The sequence below is a fragment of the Gekko japonicus genome, unplaced genomic scaffold, assembly GCF_001447785.1.
Source record: "Gekko japonicus isolate JY-2015 unplaced genomic scaffold, Gekko_japonicus_V1.1 scaffold550, whole genome shotgun sequence".
Lineage (NCBI taxonomy): Eukaryota > Metazoa > Chordata > Lepidosauria > Squamata > Gekkonidae > Gekko > Gekko japonicus.
Genome location: NW_015167070.1, coordinates 696,938 through 714,984, shown reverse-complemented (window position 1 = coordinate 714,984; position 18,047 = coordinate 696,938). Strand labels below are relative to the sequence as shown.

General features: G+C 42.2%; 1 protein-coding gene across 2 annotated transcripts in view; it reads left to right on the top strand.

The window, feature by feature from the left end:
- TSPAN12 (tetraspanin 12) overlaps positions 1 to 18,047 on the top strand; it is a 102,713-nt gene that overhangs the window by 42,043 nt on the left and 42,623 nt on the right. For both annotated transcript variants that reach the window (XM_015412688.1, XM_015412689.1), the window contains 2 exons: positions 2,545 to 2,627; positions 8,385 to 8,520. In XM_015412688.1, coding sequence (XP_015268174.1) covers positions 2,545 to 2,627; positions 8,385 to 8,520 — 219 coding nt within the window. The remainder of the gene's footprint in view (positions 1 to 2,544; positions 2,628 to 8,384; positions 8,521 to 18,047) is intronic.

Sequence of the window (18,047 nt, the reverse complement as noted above, 5' to 3'; positions counted from 1 at the left end):
GGGTCTGCTGTTAGAGGGAGTTTGCTGGCCGCCCTTCTTTAGGTCTGGTAAGGGCTGTAAACTGGTGAGTGATTTCGGCTTAGTTCAGCCAAGGATCATATGACTAGAGAGGTCCTTTGTAGTTAATGTTAGTTATTTGGGAAATTTTCATATCATTTCCTTTAGAGTTACTGTTTACCTTTGAGGGAGAGTCACAGATTAGAAATAGACCGAGGACTCCAGGGACAAGCCCCTCCCCTCCGGGATCACAAAAGCTGGTTGACCCTGCCTGCAGAGAGGAGGAGCTATATCCCAGTAGTAAAGGACTGCCCCACTCCTGGACCTCCAAGAAGGAAGATGCATGGAAAGTGAAAACAAATCTTACGTTTCCCCCCATGACATCAACATTTGTATAAATGTTATTAAGCTAAACGAGAATGAGAGAGGAGCCTTCAGTCCTGCAGCCCAGTTCTCGCTCCTTAAAAATGGTTAGGGAGTTAGTAGTACAGTCTTTATTTAGAATTGGACTGGCCTAAAGCAGTATAAATCATTGGGTTCAGTCTGGACCAGTGTTATATCTGCCTGGTCTTCTACAGAACTTTGAAAGATTGTTAGAATCTAAACAATGCTAACAACTAACAATAATAACAGCCAGTTTGTTATACCCAATGAGCTTGACTCTAATATAAATTCATAATGCCCTTTAGATTATTTTTTGTGGATCAAAGCTGAGTGATGAGGATACAAGCAGTTATTATGCAACTATGCCTTCTCTCTGAAGACTGTGAAAGCCCAATTTGACCTTCTTTGTCCTTTTTGTTTGGACTTGCATTTGGTGACTGAGTATGATACTGGTAGTGTCCTTATGTAATAATTTGCTACTTTGTTTTTTATACATTACGAACCAGAACTCAGGAAGACTTATGGAGCAGAGTAGTGTCAATTCCCTTTGGTTCCCTACCTGCACTGTTAGGGTTGCCACCTGCTAGAATGTGGTGTGATGCAGGGGTCGATTCTCTCCCCAGTGCTGTTTAATATCTACACGCACCCCCTTGCCCAGATTATCCGGAGGTATGGGCTGGGTTGTCACCTTACGTGGATGACACCCGGCTCTATCTACTGATGGATGGCTCCCCGGACTCTGCCCCAGAAAATCTGGACAGGACATTACAAACCATGACTGGTTGGTTACAACAGAACAGACTGCACTGTGCCTGCTTCCCCTTGCTGACTTTTGCTTTTCCTACCCTTTCCTCCATGCTTTCTCTAGCTCTTCTTCCCTCCACCCAACCCTGGTGATCTCTGCTTCCTTGGTTTCCAGTTTGTTCCCTCCCATCTCCACATCCTTTCCCCTTCACCTGTCTCTTCTCAGTGCTGCTTTCCCTCATCCCAGTGCTCTCCTTCCCTCCCCACTTTCAGCCTCTACTATGTCTCCCTTATTCTTGTCTGTCTGTGACTCATGCTTTCCTGACACCCTCAACTCTCTCTCCTGGGGTACTGCTTTTCCTGCTCTTCGGCTTTCCTTTCCTTCCCATTCTCAGGTCCCATGTTCTGTCTCCCCACTCATACTTCCATCTTCTGTACCTCCTCACCTCTTCTTGGGTCTCAGAATTTTGTTGAGTTGCCTAGGCAACCAAAATGGTGGTCAAAATACTGTGAGGTGTTCTCATGAAATCTCAACTGGCAAGAATTCCCATGGTTCCCTTTCACAGTGTCTATGCAGATATTGCTTGTCCTATTGTGTGGGGTTTTAACTATCCACATTTTTTTTTTAAGTTTTAGGATTTTTCTGTAAACCTGGAGGTTTCTCAGGGTTTGCAGAAAACCTAATTTTAGCTCCCCTGCAGAGTTTTTGGTCCACATGGTGGGGCTACCCAATGGTATTACACGTATGATGTGTTCAATCCTTGTACTGTATGCATTTTATAATCTCATTTATTTTGATTTTTGCTCTTATCAACCCATGTCTGATAACACCAGGCATTGTTCAAAAGTCTGCATTTTTTTTTTGAAAATCAGCAAGTTGAATTGATCTCATTAAATATAACTTAATTCTTGCGTCTGAGTTGACTGTTTGTTCTGCCATAGCCACACAAGTGTTTTATTTACCAGCATGAACAAAGCTACTTTTTCTTTTGTACTAGTAATCTGGTAATTGTTTATACAATGGTACCACGTTTTCCTTCACAGGTTGCTGACTTTTTATGTCATGGTAGCTTGTGGATTTCTATTATGAAATCTTGGTAGGAATTATTAATGTTACAGCAAGCAGCAAATAAAACCTCAAGGCTTATACTCTCTCTGGGGAGTACAGTTTTGAGGAACCCAGTCAAGACCTGAAAACATTCCGTTGAGAAATGTGGTCTTCCAAGGTATTATTAAATTGGAGAGGAGCAGATTGCTGTGTTTAAAGAAGTAATGCTTTGGTAATACATCTGCTTGTGGCTCTAAGTACAGAAAAAAAATATTCTGTGTAAGGGCACACTGCTGATAAAGCTGTTTTAATAACAGGGCCTGCTCTAAATAAGAAGTGTTTGCTAAATAAAAATCCCTGCTTTTTTTCAGTTGATGTCCATCACAGTGTTAGCAGTTTCTGCCTGGATGAGGGACTATCTGAATAATGTTCTCACTCTAACTGCAGAAACAAGGTAGGCTTCACCCTAAAATGGTTTCTTCAGGAAAGCTCAGTCCTTAGAGCCAGTTTGATGCAGTGGTTAAGTGCACGGACTCTAATCTGGGAGAACCGGGTTTGATTCCCCACTCCTCCACTTGCACCTGGCTGGATGACCTTGGGCAAGCCATAGTTCTGTCAGAGCTATTCTCTCAAGGACAGTTCTGGAAAGAGCTTTCTCAGCCCTGCCCACCTCACAGCGTGTCTGTTGTGGGGAGGGGAAGGGAAAGGAGTTTGTAAGCTGCTTTGAGACTCCCGAGTGAAGGGCGGAGTATAAATCCAATCTCTTCTTCTTTGCCTATCACAAGGTTTTAAAGGTATATCACAACTGACTGAGGTAATGTGGGTGCCTTGTTAATTGCCATATTTCTGATGTGAAATATGGGAGTGGGGGCAGGAGTAACTGGTGGTAATGTTGTCAGAATGCCGAACTAGTGGGTGAGATAAAGGATTGTTGGATGAAAGAATTCAGTGGAAACTTTGAAACCCACTCTTCTAATGTCCCTGTATAGATATGAAAGGTCTTGCGGTACCTGTAGTCCTGATCTTCTCTAACAAGTCAAGTTTATTTTTTTTATTTAAAACAGTTTTATTCTGCCTTTCCACCTGATCAGAGTCCTCTAGGTGGTGCACGTAAAAACATTAAAACATATAGACAATTAAAAACTAACATTTAAAATAATAAAATAATTCAATAAAAACGTGGAGGGGCTGTGGCTCAGTGGTAGAGCATCTGCTTGGCATGCATAAGGTCACAGGTTCAGTCCCCAGTATCTCCAGTTGAAAGATCTAGCAGTAGGTAATGTGAAAGACCTCTGCCTGAGACCCTGGAAAACTGCTGCCAGTCTGCATAGACCAGGGGTGTAAAACTCATTTGTAAAGAGGGCTGGATCTGACATAAATGAGACTTTGTTGGGCCGAGCCATGTGTGTCATAAAATGTAATGTCAGGTAGTGGAGATATAAACTTTATAAAGGACACAAACACAAAGGGTTTTTTTTTTACTTAAAATAAAAACATGCTTAAAATAGCACTCTTGTAATATTTTATTTAACAGTGTCTGATAACTGACACCTCTTGCTCTGAATTATTGCATCAAAATGTCTGTGCTGTTGCAATATTGAGTATGCTGTTCAGGTGTGTATCTGTAAGCTGCAAGCCTACGATGATGCAGCAGCATCAGAACTGGAAGAAAAAGCAGAAGACAGCCAGTTCCACTGCAGGCCTTATAGAAGCCCTCCGGGGGCCTGATCTGACCCCTGGGCCACATGTTTGACACTCCTGGCATAGACAGTACTGAATCTGATGAACCACAGGTCTGATTCACTATAAAGCAGTTTCATGTAAACTAACAACACCAGAACCAGGAAGGAGGGCCAATAATGGTTATTGGAGGTATGCCAAACAAAATTTAAAAAAAATCTCCACCGACTGGCAGAAGACACCAATGGAGGGAGATAGACCTTCTTGGAGAAGGAGTTCCAAAGTTTTGGTGCCATGACCAAATAAGCCCTTTCTTGGGTTTTCAACCATTAGCCTCAGTTTCCGGGGACAACCAAAGCAGGGCCTCCGAAGATGACTGGAGTGAATGGGTAGGTTCATGTGGGGGAAGGCAATCTTTAAGTTATGTTGGTCCCACTCCCAAACCATATAGGTCTTTAAAGGTCAATATCAGCATCCTGAATTGACCCTGGAAGCAAACTGGAAGCCATCATAAATGGAACAAGAATGGAGTGATATGGTCCCTACATCTCACCCTAGTCAATACTCTGGCCACAGCATTCTGTACCAACTGCACCTTCCAGACAGTCTTCAAGGATAGCCCCACACAGAGCACATGGCAGTAATCTAATCTAGAAGTTACTAGGGCACGCGCCACAGTGGCAAGATCTTTTCTGGCCAGGAAAAGCCACAGCTGGCTCACCAGCCAAAGCAAAGCTGGTGAAAGGCACCCCTGGCCACTGTTGCCACTTGTTTATCTAACAGGAGGCCTGGGTCCAGGAGTACTCCCAAGTTGCGAACCTTCTTCTTTAGGGGGAGTGCAAGCTTATCCAGAACAGGGGATAACTCATTTCCTGGATCAGACATTCCCCCCACCAGTGGCACCTCCATTTTGTCAGGATTAAGCTTCATTTTGTTAGCCCTCATCCATTCCAAAACTGCCTCCAGGCACCTGTCCATGGTGTTCACAGCCTCCTTGAGATCTGCTGATAGTGTGAGAGCTGGCTGTCTTCTGCTTATTGGTGGCAACTCAGCCCAAATCTCTGGATGACTTCTCCTAGCAGCTTTACATAGATATTGAAAAGTATGGGGGACAAAATGCTACCTTGGGGAACACTGTAGGCCAGAGGCCAAGGGGCAGAGGAGCAGTCCTCCAGCACCACACTTTGAAACCTACCCTTGAGGTAGGACTGGAACCACTGCAGAACAGTGCCTCCTAGTCCCAAAAGGCAATCCAGAAGGACATGATTGATGATATTGAAAACTGCCAAGAGTTCCAGGAGAATTAACAGAGTTACACTCCCCTGTCCCTCCACCCACACATGTCATGCTCCTGGGCGACCCAAGGCCGTTTCAGTCCCATAACCAGGCCTGAAACCAGATTGGAATGGATCTAAACAATTTTCTTCATTCAGGAGTCAGCTGCCACTTGTTCAGTCATCTTGCTCAAGAATAGTACATTTAGGATTGGGCAGTAGTTATTCAACTCTTCTAGGTCCAGAATAGGTTTCTTCAGGAGTGAGTGCACCATTATTTGCTTTTTGACATATTCCTTTAGTTATAGCCCATATTTCCATTAAAAAAGAACCCTCAGAGTGGATTTAACAACCCTACATTTCAACTACAAAAACACACAAGGCTCTCAGCCATTAGACAGTCTTGATCTGTCATCAACCTCATTAAAACCAGCATGAAAGACCAACCTATAATTACTGGTTAGCAGTATGATCAGCAAAAGGACCAATTTTATGCATATGGTAGAAAGCGCGTAAAGATGGCCCAAAGTGGATTTTCCTTGGATGGCAATTTCCAAGCTACAGCATCATTTCTTTTGTGGTCATCAGTCCTCCAAACAGTAGGGGCACATGGTCTTCAGAGAAAAATGGTATTTTCCACCCTGCTTCCATATATTATAAGAATCAGTATAGAGGGAACTCCACAAAAATCATCTGATAAAAACTCCCTTCACATAAGATAGCAGGCTTGAGTTGATGTGGCAGACCGTGTATTCCACAGCTGGGATCACAACTGACCACTCCTAAATGTCTTTTATAATCCCACAGTGGCCATGAATCAAGCAGCTGCCGCCAGCTGCCTCCCATTTCAGCTCCCTCCCCACTATCTGATGTGTGTCTGCGGCTCCCCTTCAGGCTGTACAGAATTTGCTGTTGAACATGCCATTGTACGCTACAAATGTGATTGCAACATAAATTGTGAAATGGCCACCGGTCATTTGTGACTGCCAACACAAACCCTTCATGCTACAAAGCCTGGGAAGTGAATGATGCAGAGTTTGTCTGTTGGCTCTGGCAGTCTACACAGGAAAATCTGTTGTTTAATGATACCAGGCCACCTCAGAAAAGGGCTTCCCCCCACCTCTGAGAACTATGGTTAATACCGTGAATTTGCTTTTGCAATAAAAGCCTGCTGGAATATGAATGACACAGCATCAAATCAAAATGAATACATCATCATGTTAGTATCACCATCCTTGATAAGGACAATGAATGCTATGTTTTGTAGACTAATGCTGATTTTAAAATTTGTGAAGGGGTAGCGGTATTAGTCTATTGTAGAAAAAGAAAACAAATGTCCAGGGGCACCTAAAAGACCAACAGTGTTTATTTCATTATGAGCTTTTGTAAGTCACTACTCACTTCTTCTGGTGTGTATGGAAATCAAAGTGGGAATTCTGCTTATAGGGCAGGGTGCTGGAGGAGGAGGTGTTAAGGCAGAGAGTAAATTTCATCTTTCAAATAAAGATTCATTATGTGGGGGAAAGGAAGCAGATTTAAAAAACTTACCATTTGTTTACCCCAGTTAAATGGAATACTGCTGACATGCTTACATGAACAAAGATATATGTGCTTGGAGTTCACAAATGTTGATTGGCCTTGGTAGCCAGCCATTGTTTCCAGTAGCCAGGTATCATTTTTGTGCTCATTGTTTGGGAAGGGATTTTTACAGTGGAGGAGCAGCAGGTGTAGTGTTTGCGTGTGGGTGGATATAGAAAACTGTTCTTCTCAATTCCTGACACTGCTGCTGTATTCCAGCAAAGGATATAGCTATGGACTTTGTGTCCTTGTATTGCTGGCAGCTTCTAAATACTCCTCTTGTGGAATATGCTGGAGACTTTTCCTGCTGGTCACCAGAAATATGGTTCTGTCCATGGCTGCAGTGGCTCAAGTGGTTAAGACGCTGAACTGCAGACTGTGGAAGGTCAGTAGTTCAGTAGTTCGAGACTCGAGTGTGCTGCATGACGGAGTGAGCTCCCGTCTCTAGTTCCAGCTCCTGCCAACCTAGCAGTTCGAAAGCAAGAAATTGCAAGTAGATAAATAGGTACCACTTCAGTGGGAAGGTAACAGCGTTCCGTGCGCCTTGGTGTTTAGTCATGCCGGCCACATGACCACGGAAATGTCTTTGGACAGCGCTGGCTCTTCAGCTTTGAAATAGAGATGAGCACCACAACCCTAGAGTCGGATTCGACTGGCTTTCGAGCAAGGGACCCTTTACCTTTATCATGGTTGGTGATCTAATGACTGTATTGTGGATGCTTTTGGTTAAATTGTTTTGGATGCATTATTTCTCCCCACGTGGCAGGGTTGTATTCTGTGAGGGTGTGAGGTCATCCCAGAATTCTCTCTTCTGCATTATGAAAAGGAAGTCTTCTTTCTGTGGTGGATGCAAGAAACCTAGAAAGGGATATTGTGATCTCTGTTAACAGTGTTATGAACAACCTATTTATGTGTAGGTTTACATGCTCTTTAAAGCAGGACTCTACAGTCCTACTCCTTTCTAATTTTCATTTTCGGTTGCTGAGAAGAACAGCCCAGGAGTTTGAGAGCATTAAAGGTTTGTTCAGCTGAAGTAAGGGTTTAGATAGCCTCACAATTAGGTCTCTTTCTTTTCCTATTCAAATCTATATAGCACTTTGACATATTCATCCCCTTGTCACTGAATATTTGAGAGTGTCCTCCAACATTTCAGTTGTAAAATTGTAATATCCCTATTCTCCCATCAAGGATTACCATCTAACTCTGTTCTTTCACTATTACGAATTGATGAGGGCTCTACGTTTTCCCAAGTATACTGTATTCACTTACTTTGCAGAAATATGAATTTAAATTGGATGAGCAACTTTCTTCCTTTTGGTCCTTTGTGCTTCCTAAAAGAAGCAAGAAGAAATAGCTCAGTAGGTGCTTGCAGCCTAGGAGGTGGGGCTCCTCTGAAAATCATTCTTCTATACTGTTTCCATATAGACCCAGAATACATGACAGTTTCATAATAGGGTGCTTTCACACACATTAAATAACAGACTTAAAATGCACTTTGCAATGCTGTGTAAAATGGCAAAATGCACTTGCAAATGATTGCTGAAGTGGATTAAAACTGCATTATTTAGCATGTGTGAAAGTGCCAAGTCTGGCTACTTTTTTCTGGGTTATTTGAACAAAAGAACAGGGAAGCCTGGTTGACTTCTATTTCTCTGACCCTCAATTTCATTTGCTTTCAGGGTAGAGGAAGCTGTTGTTTCCACTTATTTTCCTGTAGTTCATCCAGTCATGATTGCAGTCTGCTGCTTCCTGATTATTGTCGGGATGTTGGGGTATTGTGGAACAGTAAAAAGAAATCTTTTGCTGCTTGTATGGGTAAGTTTAATTCATTGGTGTGTCATTTAATATTTAACCAAAGAGGAGATTTGTCTTTAAAACTATGTTGTTAATAACTGTTACCACTAGATAAATGCCCTCTAGGTGTTCATGTTAGTCCATATTTGTGCTAACTTTTTCAAAGAACTTACTAAAGCTATACTGATTCTTCCTTAGGAGGGCTTGTTCCTCTATGTGTTTAATCCTTTTGTCTTAGGCTTCTACAGGAGTAGCTGCACTGTAAACCTACTTAATTAGAAGTACTGAGCTTTGGTACAGTCCATACGCACGACAGTGTTTGGACATTACTTACTTGATAGTGCTGTCTCATTCTGCTGTAGCTTGTAAGAGAAGGATGGATGAGCATGGGAACATTTCGGAATCGCTTGATTTTTTAAAAACGCTCTCAAATCACTTTGTTTTGGATCTTTTAAACATTTTCCTGTTTTATTAGTAAACATATCAATACCAATTTGAGAGTGAGTTAATTTAAAATAATATATAATACACACACACATATATATATGTGGCAAGCTGTGCTGGTGACAACTCACCTACTTACCTACTGGCCACTGGGGAAGCTGCCTTGGTGTCCTGTTGGCCCATCCCGTTGGCTCCTCCATTCTTATACCCCCACTTTTGGCGTGCTGCACCTTGGGAGTTGTAGTTCTCAGCTGGCCTTACTGCAACCATCGCAAAGGCAATTAGAAATACAAATCCCAAGTTGGGAGTCCCAAGAGGCCATGGGGCATTAGCAGGGAGTCATCTCTCTGAATTACAATTGATCTCCAGACTACAGAGATCAGTCCCCATGGAGAAAATGGTTGCTTTGGAAGGTGAGCTCTATGGCATTATACTTCACTGAAGTCCTTCAGCAAACCTGGCCCTTCCCTTAGTATTGCCAACCACTGGGTGATACCTGGAGATCTCCAAGATCAGATCTCCTGGAGAAAATGGCTGCTTTGGTCAGTGGACTCTATTGCATTATACCCTGCTGAGGTTCCTCCTCATCCCAAACCCTGCCCTCCCCAGGCTCTACCCCTCAAATCTACAGGTATTTCCCAACCCAGAGTTGGCAAGCCTGTAACTGGCTATGGAACCACTTTTCATACCCTTGAAATCTAGAAAACATGGCATGTGGCTCTCCTCCCATACTACCCACTTGGGGCTGCAAAATGACATGAGACAGCCTTGTCTTATAGCTAAGCAGAAGGAAGTAAACATGGCTCACTTCCCTCTATTTTTCCCTTCCCTCCACCGCCCCACCAAGCCACAGCCAGGACACTCACCTGGAGCCTCTTTCTAGAGCTCGTTGTATTTCTTCCCACAATGGACCTTACTCCTAGTTATAATATAAATATAATGCTACCATAGAAAACCCTCTTAAAATCACCACATCCAACCTCGCAGAAATTGTAACATGATATCCTTAACAAGTTTTACACATCCTGATATACCATAATAATAATCCTTAACATAATTCCACCCTTCAGAATTCATTACAATGGTGTACATTCTGATGTTTTGAATTTTCTTTAGTTTATTTTACCTAAATCTATCATTCCATAAATCTACAAATGTATTCCAATCTATAAAAATAATGTAAAGAATAATCTAACCTTAAAAAAACAACTAGAATAATATTCTGTTTTATTACATTTGTTTTTCATTTTTAAATAATGTAGTATTTTTGAATAATATCTTCAGGTACCAAAATGATTTAAAACTGGAGCGTAATCCTTTTCTTCCTCTGTTTATTTAAAATGCCAGTGGAGCATAAGAATCAGTTACTGCTCTTTAACACAATCTGGAAGTAAACACATGTAGTGTGAGTAGAGCAATCAAACTTCATTAAATCAAGCCTAGACATTCCTGGAGCTCTTAACCTCCAATATTTCATTCGGGGGAGTGTGAGAACCAGCTCTTGCTGCCCCAACTGATAAACAAAAAATAAATGATCTTTTCTTAAGTATGCCACACTTCTTGACTAATTGTTAAATAAGCAGTTTACTGCTGTACTGCAGAGATGTGTAGGCACAAGTCAATAGTTCATTCATCACACTATCAGGGAAAGAATCCCAACAAGGACTGAACAGAGCCAGCTTTTGTAAAATCAGTTGAACTGAAAGATTTTTTTAAAAAATGGTGTGAAATATTAAGTCTTTCTAGTCTCTCCTTTTGTTTTTTGCCCAGAGATCAACTGGGGAGCCTGAAGGGATTTTGTACACATGTATTTAAATCAAATTCTAAGTTAAATTAAGTGTAAATTCAAAAAATTGATTGGATCCAAACTCCCACAAATGGAAAGGGTTTGTGGAAGTGGATCTTCCGGGCCATTAGCACCTGTGCAATCCCCAAAATTTACGCTGAATTTTGGGTCTTCCTTTGGATCCAGGAGATCTCCATAATTGTCCAATGCTCCATCCTTGAGCATTCTTGAGATTGAATGGGTGGTGGCTGGACAACTCCAAACTTTCCTGGATGAGGCAATCTGAGTTTAGGCCTTTGTATGGGACCAAAACAGCCTTGGTCGGTATGTTGGATGACTTCCACTGGGAGATAAACAAGGAAGTATGATTTTGTTAATTCTGCTGGACCTCTGGGCTGCTTTCAATAACATCAATCATGGTATCATTTTGAACTGGCTATCTGGACAGGGATTGGGAGGCACCATTCTGTGTTGGTTCTGGTCGTACCTGGAGGGTAGGTTTCAGAAGGTGGTGCTGGGGGACTGCTGTTCCGCCCCATAGCCTTTGGTCTCTGGGGTCCCGAAAGTTTCCATTTTGTTCCCTATGCTCTTTAACATCTACATGAAACCACTGTGTGAGGTCACCCAGTGATTTGGCCCGGGTTGTCACCTATATTTGGATGATACTCCACTGTCTCTCACATCCTGCTGATCCCAGTGCCTGAAGATAGTTTTGGAGTGGATGTGCCTAATAAACTGAAGCTTAATCTGAACAAGATGGGAGTGCTACTAGTGGGTGGAAGGTCTAACCCAGGATTTAAGGTATCACCTGTTCTGGATGGGTTTGCATTCCCTTTAAGGAACATGTCTGTAGTCTAGGGGTGCTATTGGACCCAGGCCTACTGCTGGTTAGCTTTTCCCAGGCAGAAAAGATCTGTCCACCATGGTGCATGCCCTGGCAATTGGATTACTTCTGTTATGTACTGCCTCTTTAAGAGGCTCTCCCAGTAGGCCTCAGAGAAAGCAAGAGAATAGCAGGGACTCAGTGCTTCTCTTCTCAGTCTCCCTGCTAGCAACCTGCATAAGTGCAAGGCCTACTAAGAATGTGCAGAACCAGGCCAGGACAATCCTGGCCTACAGCTCTAGAAACAGCTTAGTTAAGTATTGTTATTCCTTATTCCAATAGCCCAGTTACCTGACCTACAGTTACTGTTAATAAAGAGGCCTTCAGCCAAATGGAACAGGGTGTTTTGTTGTTTGCTCCACTACACAAAACATGGCGATGAAGGTAGGTTTCCCCTGCTATTAAAACACCCAGGAAACTGTGGGAATTAGTTGAGATCAGACTAAGCTTGTTCCTTGCCTTCCACATTAGTGTTGACTCACTACAGAAATGGCTGCACTGGGCCATATAGAAGAATTTGATTTATGTCAACCTGCCTCTTGCCCTCAAATGGCGTGGCCCCGCCCAGCGCGTGACGTCACTTCCGGTGACGCGCCGGCGGCGCAAAGCGCGCAAAGCGCGCGCACGAGGACATTTGGAAGAGGCTCCCGGACCGGCTGGGCTCTCCCCCGCCGCTACATTTTCGTGAGTTGGCAACCCTACTTGGGACTGGTATACAGAAAGACTATCTTACTATCTACAAGCTAATAAGACTGAAGGGGCAGAACAAAAGCGTGCAATTTTATTGTCTATGGAGAAAAAACGTTTGCTGTTGTTCGTTCTCTGATGGCACCTGCTGCACCAAGTACAAAAACTTATGATGAACTGATAGCTGTGTTGAAGACACATTTTTGCCCCACAGCATCTGTTACTCTACAGAGGTTCTGTTTTTTTAAGTGTGATCAGCAAGCCAATGAAAATTAGCAGAATACATTACAGAGATCCATTACCTTGCTGAACATTATCAATTTGGGATCTTCTGGAAGGCTTGTTACGAGATAGGCTCATCTGTGGAATTAAGGATGAGGCCATCCAGCGGTGCCTCCTCTCTGAATAGAATCTGACTTTTGCTGCAGCACAGCAACAAGCATTAGCAGCTGAAGCCACTTCATGTAATGTCAGAGAAATTCGTAACAGGAACCCGATTGACACCCACATTCTCCAAAAAAACCTCAGGAATCAGGAGCAAGTCCAGAGGCTCACATCTACATCAGTGGGATTATGTAAATAAAGTAATGCATCTATATATTTAAGCTGTGGAGGGCAACATAAAATGAAGTGCATGCAGATTCAGGAATGCTGAGTGTCACACTTTCCAAAAAAAGGGGTCACATAGAAAAGGTTTGTCAGTCAAGGGCTAATCCCAGGAAACAAAGAGAGCAGTGAAAAGGTACCCAGCTTCAAACTGCCCATAATTTGGAGGGTTTCCCTGAGGAAAAAGTACAGACATTGTACTCTATTCAACATATTCACACTGTTGAGGGTCAGTGTCCAGAAATGATTGCCACTGTAGAGATAAATGGTCAGAAGTGTGAAATGGAAGTTGTCTCTGGGGCTGGATCCACCATCATAGACAGCAACTAATTTTCACAGCTATTCCAAATTACACAAATCAGAATGTCACCTTTGTGACTAAAATGGACAGATTGTTCAGATCCTTGGAAACTGTGATGTAGATGTTCACTGTGGACCTGTCAGACAGACATTATCCTTGCTAGTTATTAAAGGGATTCGTAAAAGCCTGCTGGGAAGAAACTGGTTCACACCCTTGGGAATCCATGTTCAAGGAGTACATAGTGTCTGTCTAGCAATACTAGATGAACTGGCATCTGAGTTCCCATGTGTATTCACTGAGGCATTAGGAGCATACAAAGGTCCACCAAGGACTATTCAAACGGACCCTATCATAACACCTATTTGCAGGCCTTTAAAAAAGAGAGAGAGAGAGAGAGATGGCAGAACTCTCAAGAGGTAAATGAAGTTTTCAGTCTGTATACTGTAAACTCATTAACTTTTAAACATTTTAAAAATAATTTTGTCAAAGAGGTTCTGGAACTCTGTTCCAGCAAGTTTCCCCGGGAAAAAAAAGCCCTGCCTATTTGTTTGAAAGCCTGGAATGTTCCTTTCATGAGACCAAAGACTGATGAAGAGCTTGATCAGCTCATTGCACAAGGAGTTATAGAGCCAGTGACTCACACAACCTGGGCCACCCCTACTGTTCCTGTCTTGAAACCAAATGGCAACATATGTATCTGTGGGTATTTTAAAGGTACTGTAAATAAGGCACTCAAGCAAGACCCATATCCATTGGCTGCCATAAACCAGTTGTTGCCTTGTCCTAGCAGGAGGAAAGGTTTTTGTTAAACCGGACCTCACTCAAGCCTATCAGCAACTGATAGTGAATGACAAGGCTGCAGATACCCAAACCATTATTATATATAGATGGGCTTTTCATGTGAAACGCCTTCAGTTTGGAATCTCAGTGACACCAGGAATCTTTCAGCGCTTCATGGAAACTTCATGGAAAATTTATGTGTTACAATATGTTAATTATGGCCTCCTCTAAGGTTTAACTCATGAATCAACTCAAAAAGGTTCTCAGAAGTTTGATCTTTCAGGAATCACAGTTAAGAAAGAGAAATGCCAGCTGGGAGTTCCCAATATCACATTTCTGGGATGCCAGATTGATGCAGCTGGTATCCACACTGCACAGGCTAAGGTAAAGGCAATACACAATGCCCCTAGACCAAAATGCAAGGAAGATCTTCAGGCATTTTTGGGACTCCTAAATTTTTATCACATTTTCTTAAAAAACAACGCCACTATAGCAGAACCCCTTCATCGCCTGTTAGATAAAGATGCTCAGTGGAAGTGGACTCACAAACATGAAGAAGTTGTTGACCTCTGACTCTGTACTCACTCACTATGATGAGACCTCTATCTGTTACATGTGATGCCTCACCATTTGGAGTTACAGCTGTGCTCAGTCTTGTACTACCAGATGGTACAGAAGCACCAATTGCTTTTTATTCTAGGACAGTGATTTCAATTGAAAGGAACTGTGCTCAGATTGATGAAGAGGCATTGGGTATTGTGGCAGGAGTTTAAAAATTTAATAATTATGTATATGGTCAGCCTTTTGAAATCTGAACCGAGCACAAGCCACCTCCCATTTTATCTCCCCGTATGCAACACTGGAGTATTATACTGAATGCTTATGATTATAATCTCATTTAATGCTACCTTGTAGTCAAATTTAACACAAATGAAAGCTTTTTTGGTTGGATGTTAGACGCAAGTCTAAACTGAACTGACATGTTTGGACTTTCTCATACCATTAGAATGTAGCTACAAGATGATCCCCATCTGTCATCTTCTACTGCTTACACAGGGGTCACTTGGCAGCACTCTAAACTGAGTGATTTAAATGGAGGAGGCCTCCCTTTGGTTACTCTTGAAGTTGTGTGCGTCAGGATAGTTTGGATTACATTGATTATAAGTCTATTAGTGGAGAGTTTAGTTCATAGGAGTTAAACAGTCAGTACAAAAAAGCTGGAATGGTCCCTATAAAATGAAAATGGTCACCATTATCTGTTAGATTGGACACCATCTGTGCAACACTTAGAACTTTAAAACTTCCCAGGGCTCTCAGGACCTCACATTTTAATGGGATCTGATTTGTAACAGTGCTGTCTCTATGCAGAGTTACTTCAGTCTAAGGCCATTGAGTCTCTGCACAAGATTGCACTGTACATCTTGTGGGTATTCTCATCTCCATGTCTTTGTTCTGTTGAGCGCCTTTCATGATGTGAATCCTATACAAACATTAACAGCCCAATCCCATGGTGTCTTTGTGGAGACTTGTTACTACATCCCATTAGTGCAAGCCTGTCTGCCTCCTTTTCCTAGCCAGTATCATGTCTTGGTGAGTCTGGTATTTGTTCATGTTCCTTTGCTTTGTTCCTTGCTATAGTAGTTTTCAAATGGTAACTGTGTTTGTCAGTTGTAGCAAAATAAAACAGAAGTCAAGTGGCACCCTTAGATATGAATGGGAAGAGGTCTATGGCAATGCCTGATCATTATGTTTTCATGTGTATCATGGTCTACTTGTAAATTTCCTCAGGCCTGTGTGGCTGATCATACCAATAGTTTAAAGCATGATACTTCATAGTCATGTTTTATGCATGCTTTGTGGTTGTGTAAGAAAGTGTGCATGAGCTGTCTCCTAGTCCTGCTTAGTCCAGATTTCCTTTAAATCCTATCTTAGCCTGGGGGGCCTACATACTTGAAGGACCACCCCTTCTGAGTGAACCTGTACATTCCTCTTGTTCCCCATACCATTTTTTCTCCTGCAGGCAGGTGCAGACAGCTGTAGTTCGTTTGCATTCTTTTACAGTTTCAGCTCCCATTTTGTGGAATAGGCTTCCTGAAGATGTGAGAAAGGTTCTCCTCACTTTTAGAAACAGCTGTGAAACTGAACTTTTTCAAAGGGCTCATGGCACTGCTTGATTCGTTGGGACACAGTAGGAAACACAGTGAATGCAGGCATTAAATATTTTTATTGTTGTGTTTTAATGTGTGGTGTTAATTATGGTTTTATGTTGTTCCTGCATTATGAGAAAGGCGAGCCTATAAATGTCTTAAAAATAAAATCAATAGAATACCAGATAATATTTTGAAAGTTGCACCCCAAACATCTGTTAGTTTCCCAACCTTAGATCTAGGAACTATAAAGCTTGAAGGGAGAAAGAGAGCTTCATGTACAGCCTCCCAGATTCAGGATTGTTTTTTGAAGTCCATATATGAACCTGTTTCTTCCTTTCTTCCAGGAGGCTAGAAAAATGGAGCTTGGTACGTAGTTGCCAGAGCACAGCCCTGTTTAAAAACCAGCAATACATCTTTGAGACTGTGTGCCTTGTTTTCTCTATATCCTGGTTAACCTTAAAAAGCCAGGGCGATTTCGCACTAGAGCTGCCTCGCAGCGCAGCCACCATTTGCCCCAACACTATTTGTCAATTTCACACCCAAGGCTGTGGGTGTGAGCCGCGGCTTCGCCCGATTTCCTCTGCAGTTTCATGATCCTCAAAAACCATAATCACAAAACTGCGGAGGAAATCGGGCGAAGCTGTGAGTCAAAATGCAGCCCCGCAGCTTCGGGTGTGAAATTGACATGTTTGTGTTGGGGCAAACGGCGGCTGCGCCGCGAGGCAGCTCTAGTGCGAAATCGCCCCCAGTGTCTTTCAGAGCCCAAGAGCTCACTCACACGCTAGAAGGGGCAAAGAGAATTTGTCACTTTCCCTGGCAATGTGTCTTATTCACCACAGATGATGGGGCAAATGTCAGATTGCAAGCCTGGATTGAGTGGTTCTTGAGGCAGCAGAGAGCAATCCTGAGCAAGTCTACTCAGAATCCTACTCTGGGCTGTTCAGTGGGTCTTACTCCCAGAAAAGTGTTCTTAGGATTGTTTTATTGTCTTCTGCATTTATTTATTTGGGCAACTCTAAGGCCTCACAATTGAAAGATCTACAGAATTGTCCTCCTGTGCAGCAATTGCGTTCTTATGACAAAGGGCTGCTTCAGGTCCCAACCGATGTGCAAGTTTGATACTTGTATGTGTGGACCAACACTTTTCTGGTTGTGGTGTGATATTTCAGTCTTCTGGCAACACTATAAAACCTAATTATTTAAAATTACTTATAACAGTTGTTTTAAATGGATTTATTAGATGATCTGCTATTACTTATTTTACACAATGTCAACAATCATCCAATTAATCCGTCTGGAATAATTATTGAGTTAAATAAGTAGTTTATTGGATTTAATTTTGTGTTATATGTAATATTGTTGTAACCTTCCCTGTGTCTCTTGGGAGAACTGCTTCAATAAAGACTCTCATAGAAGGAAACCACAAGAATTAAATGGTTCTTAATGTAAGATACTGGGGTTAATATTTTCAGGAAGGTAGTTATTAAGGTTTATTTAAATGATTTCTCATACAAAAGATGGTATTCTGAAGTGAATGTTCTATATGACTTTTGAAACATGCACAGAGACAAAACTGTGAATGCTCTGTCTTTCAAAGGATTCTGCTAGCATGAAATCCTGTTCATTTCAGTGGAGAATATGCCTGCCCAGTCCTTTGGAGTAAGGTTTCAATTGTTGGCTGGCCTTATGAGAAAACTAAATTCTTAGTTTCTATAATGCTAAGCTTCCTGAACAGATGTGAATTAACACCAGTGCTGCTGGGGAAATAGCGGCTAACACAATGAACAACTTTATAGTCTTGTTTTTCAAAAAGTAGGTCTAAAAATAAAAGCCAGCGGAACTAGATAGATAATGGTGGTCGTTCTCATTTTCCAGGTACAATACAACATTCTTTTGTATTGCCCATTTCCT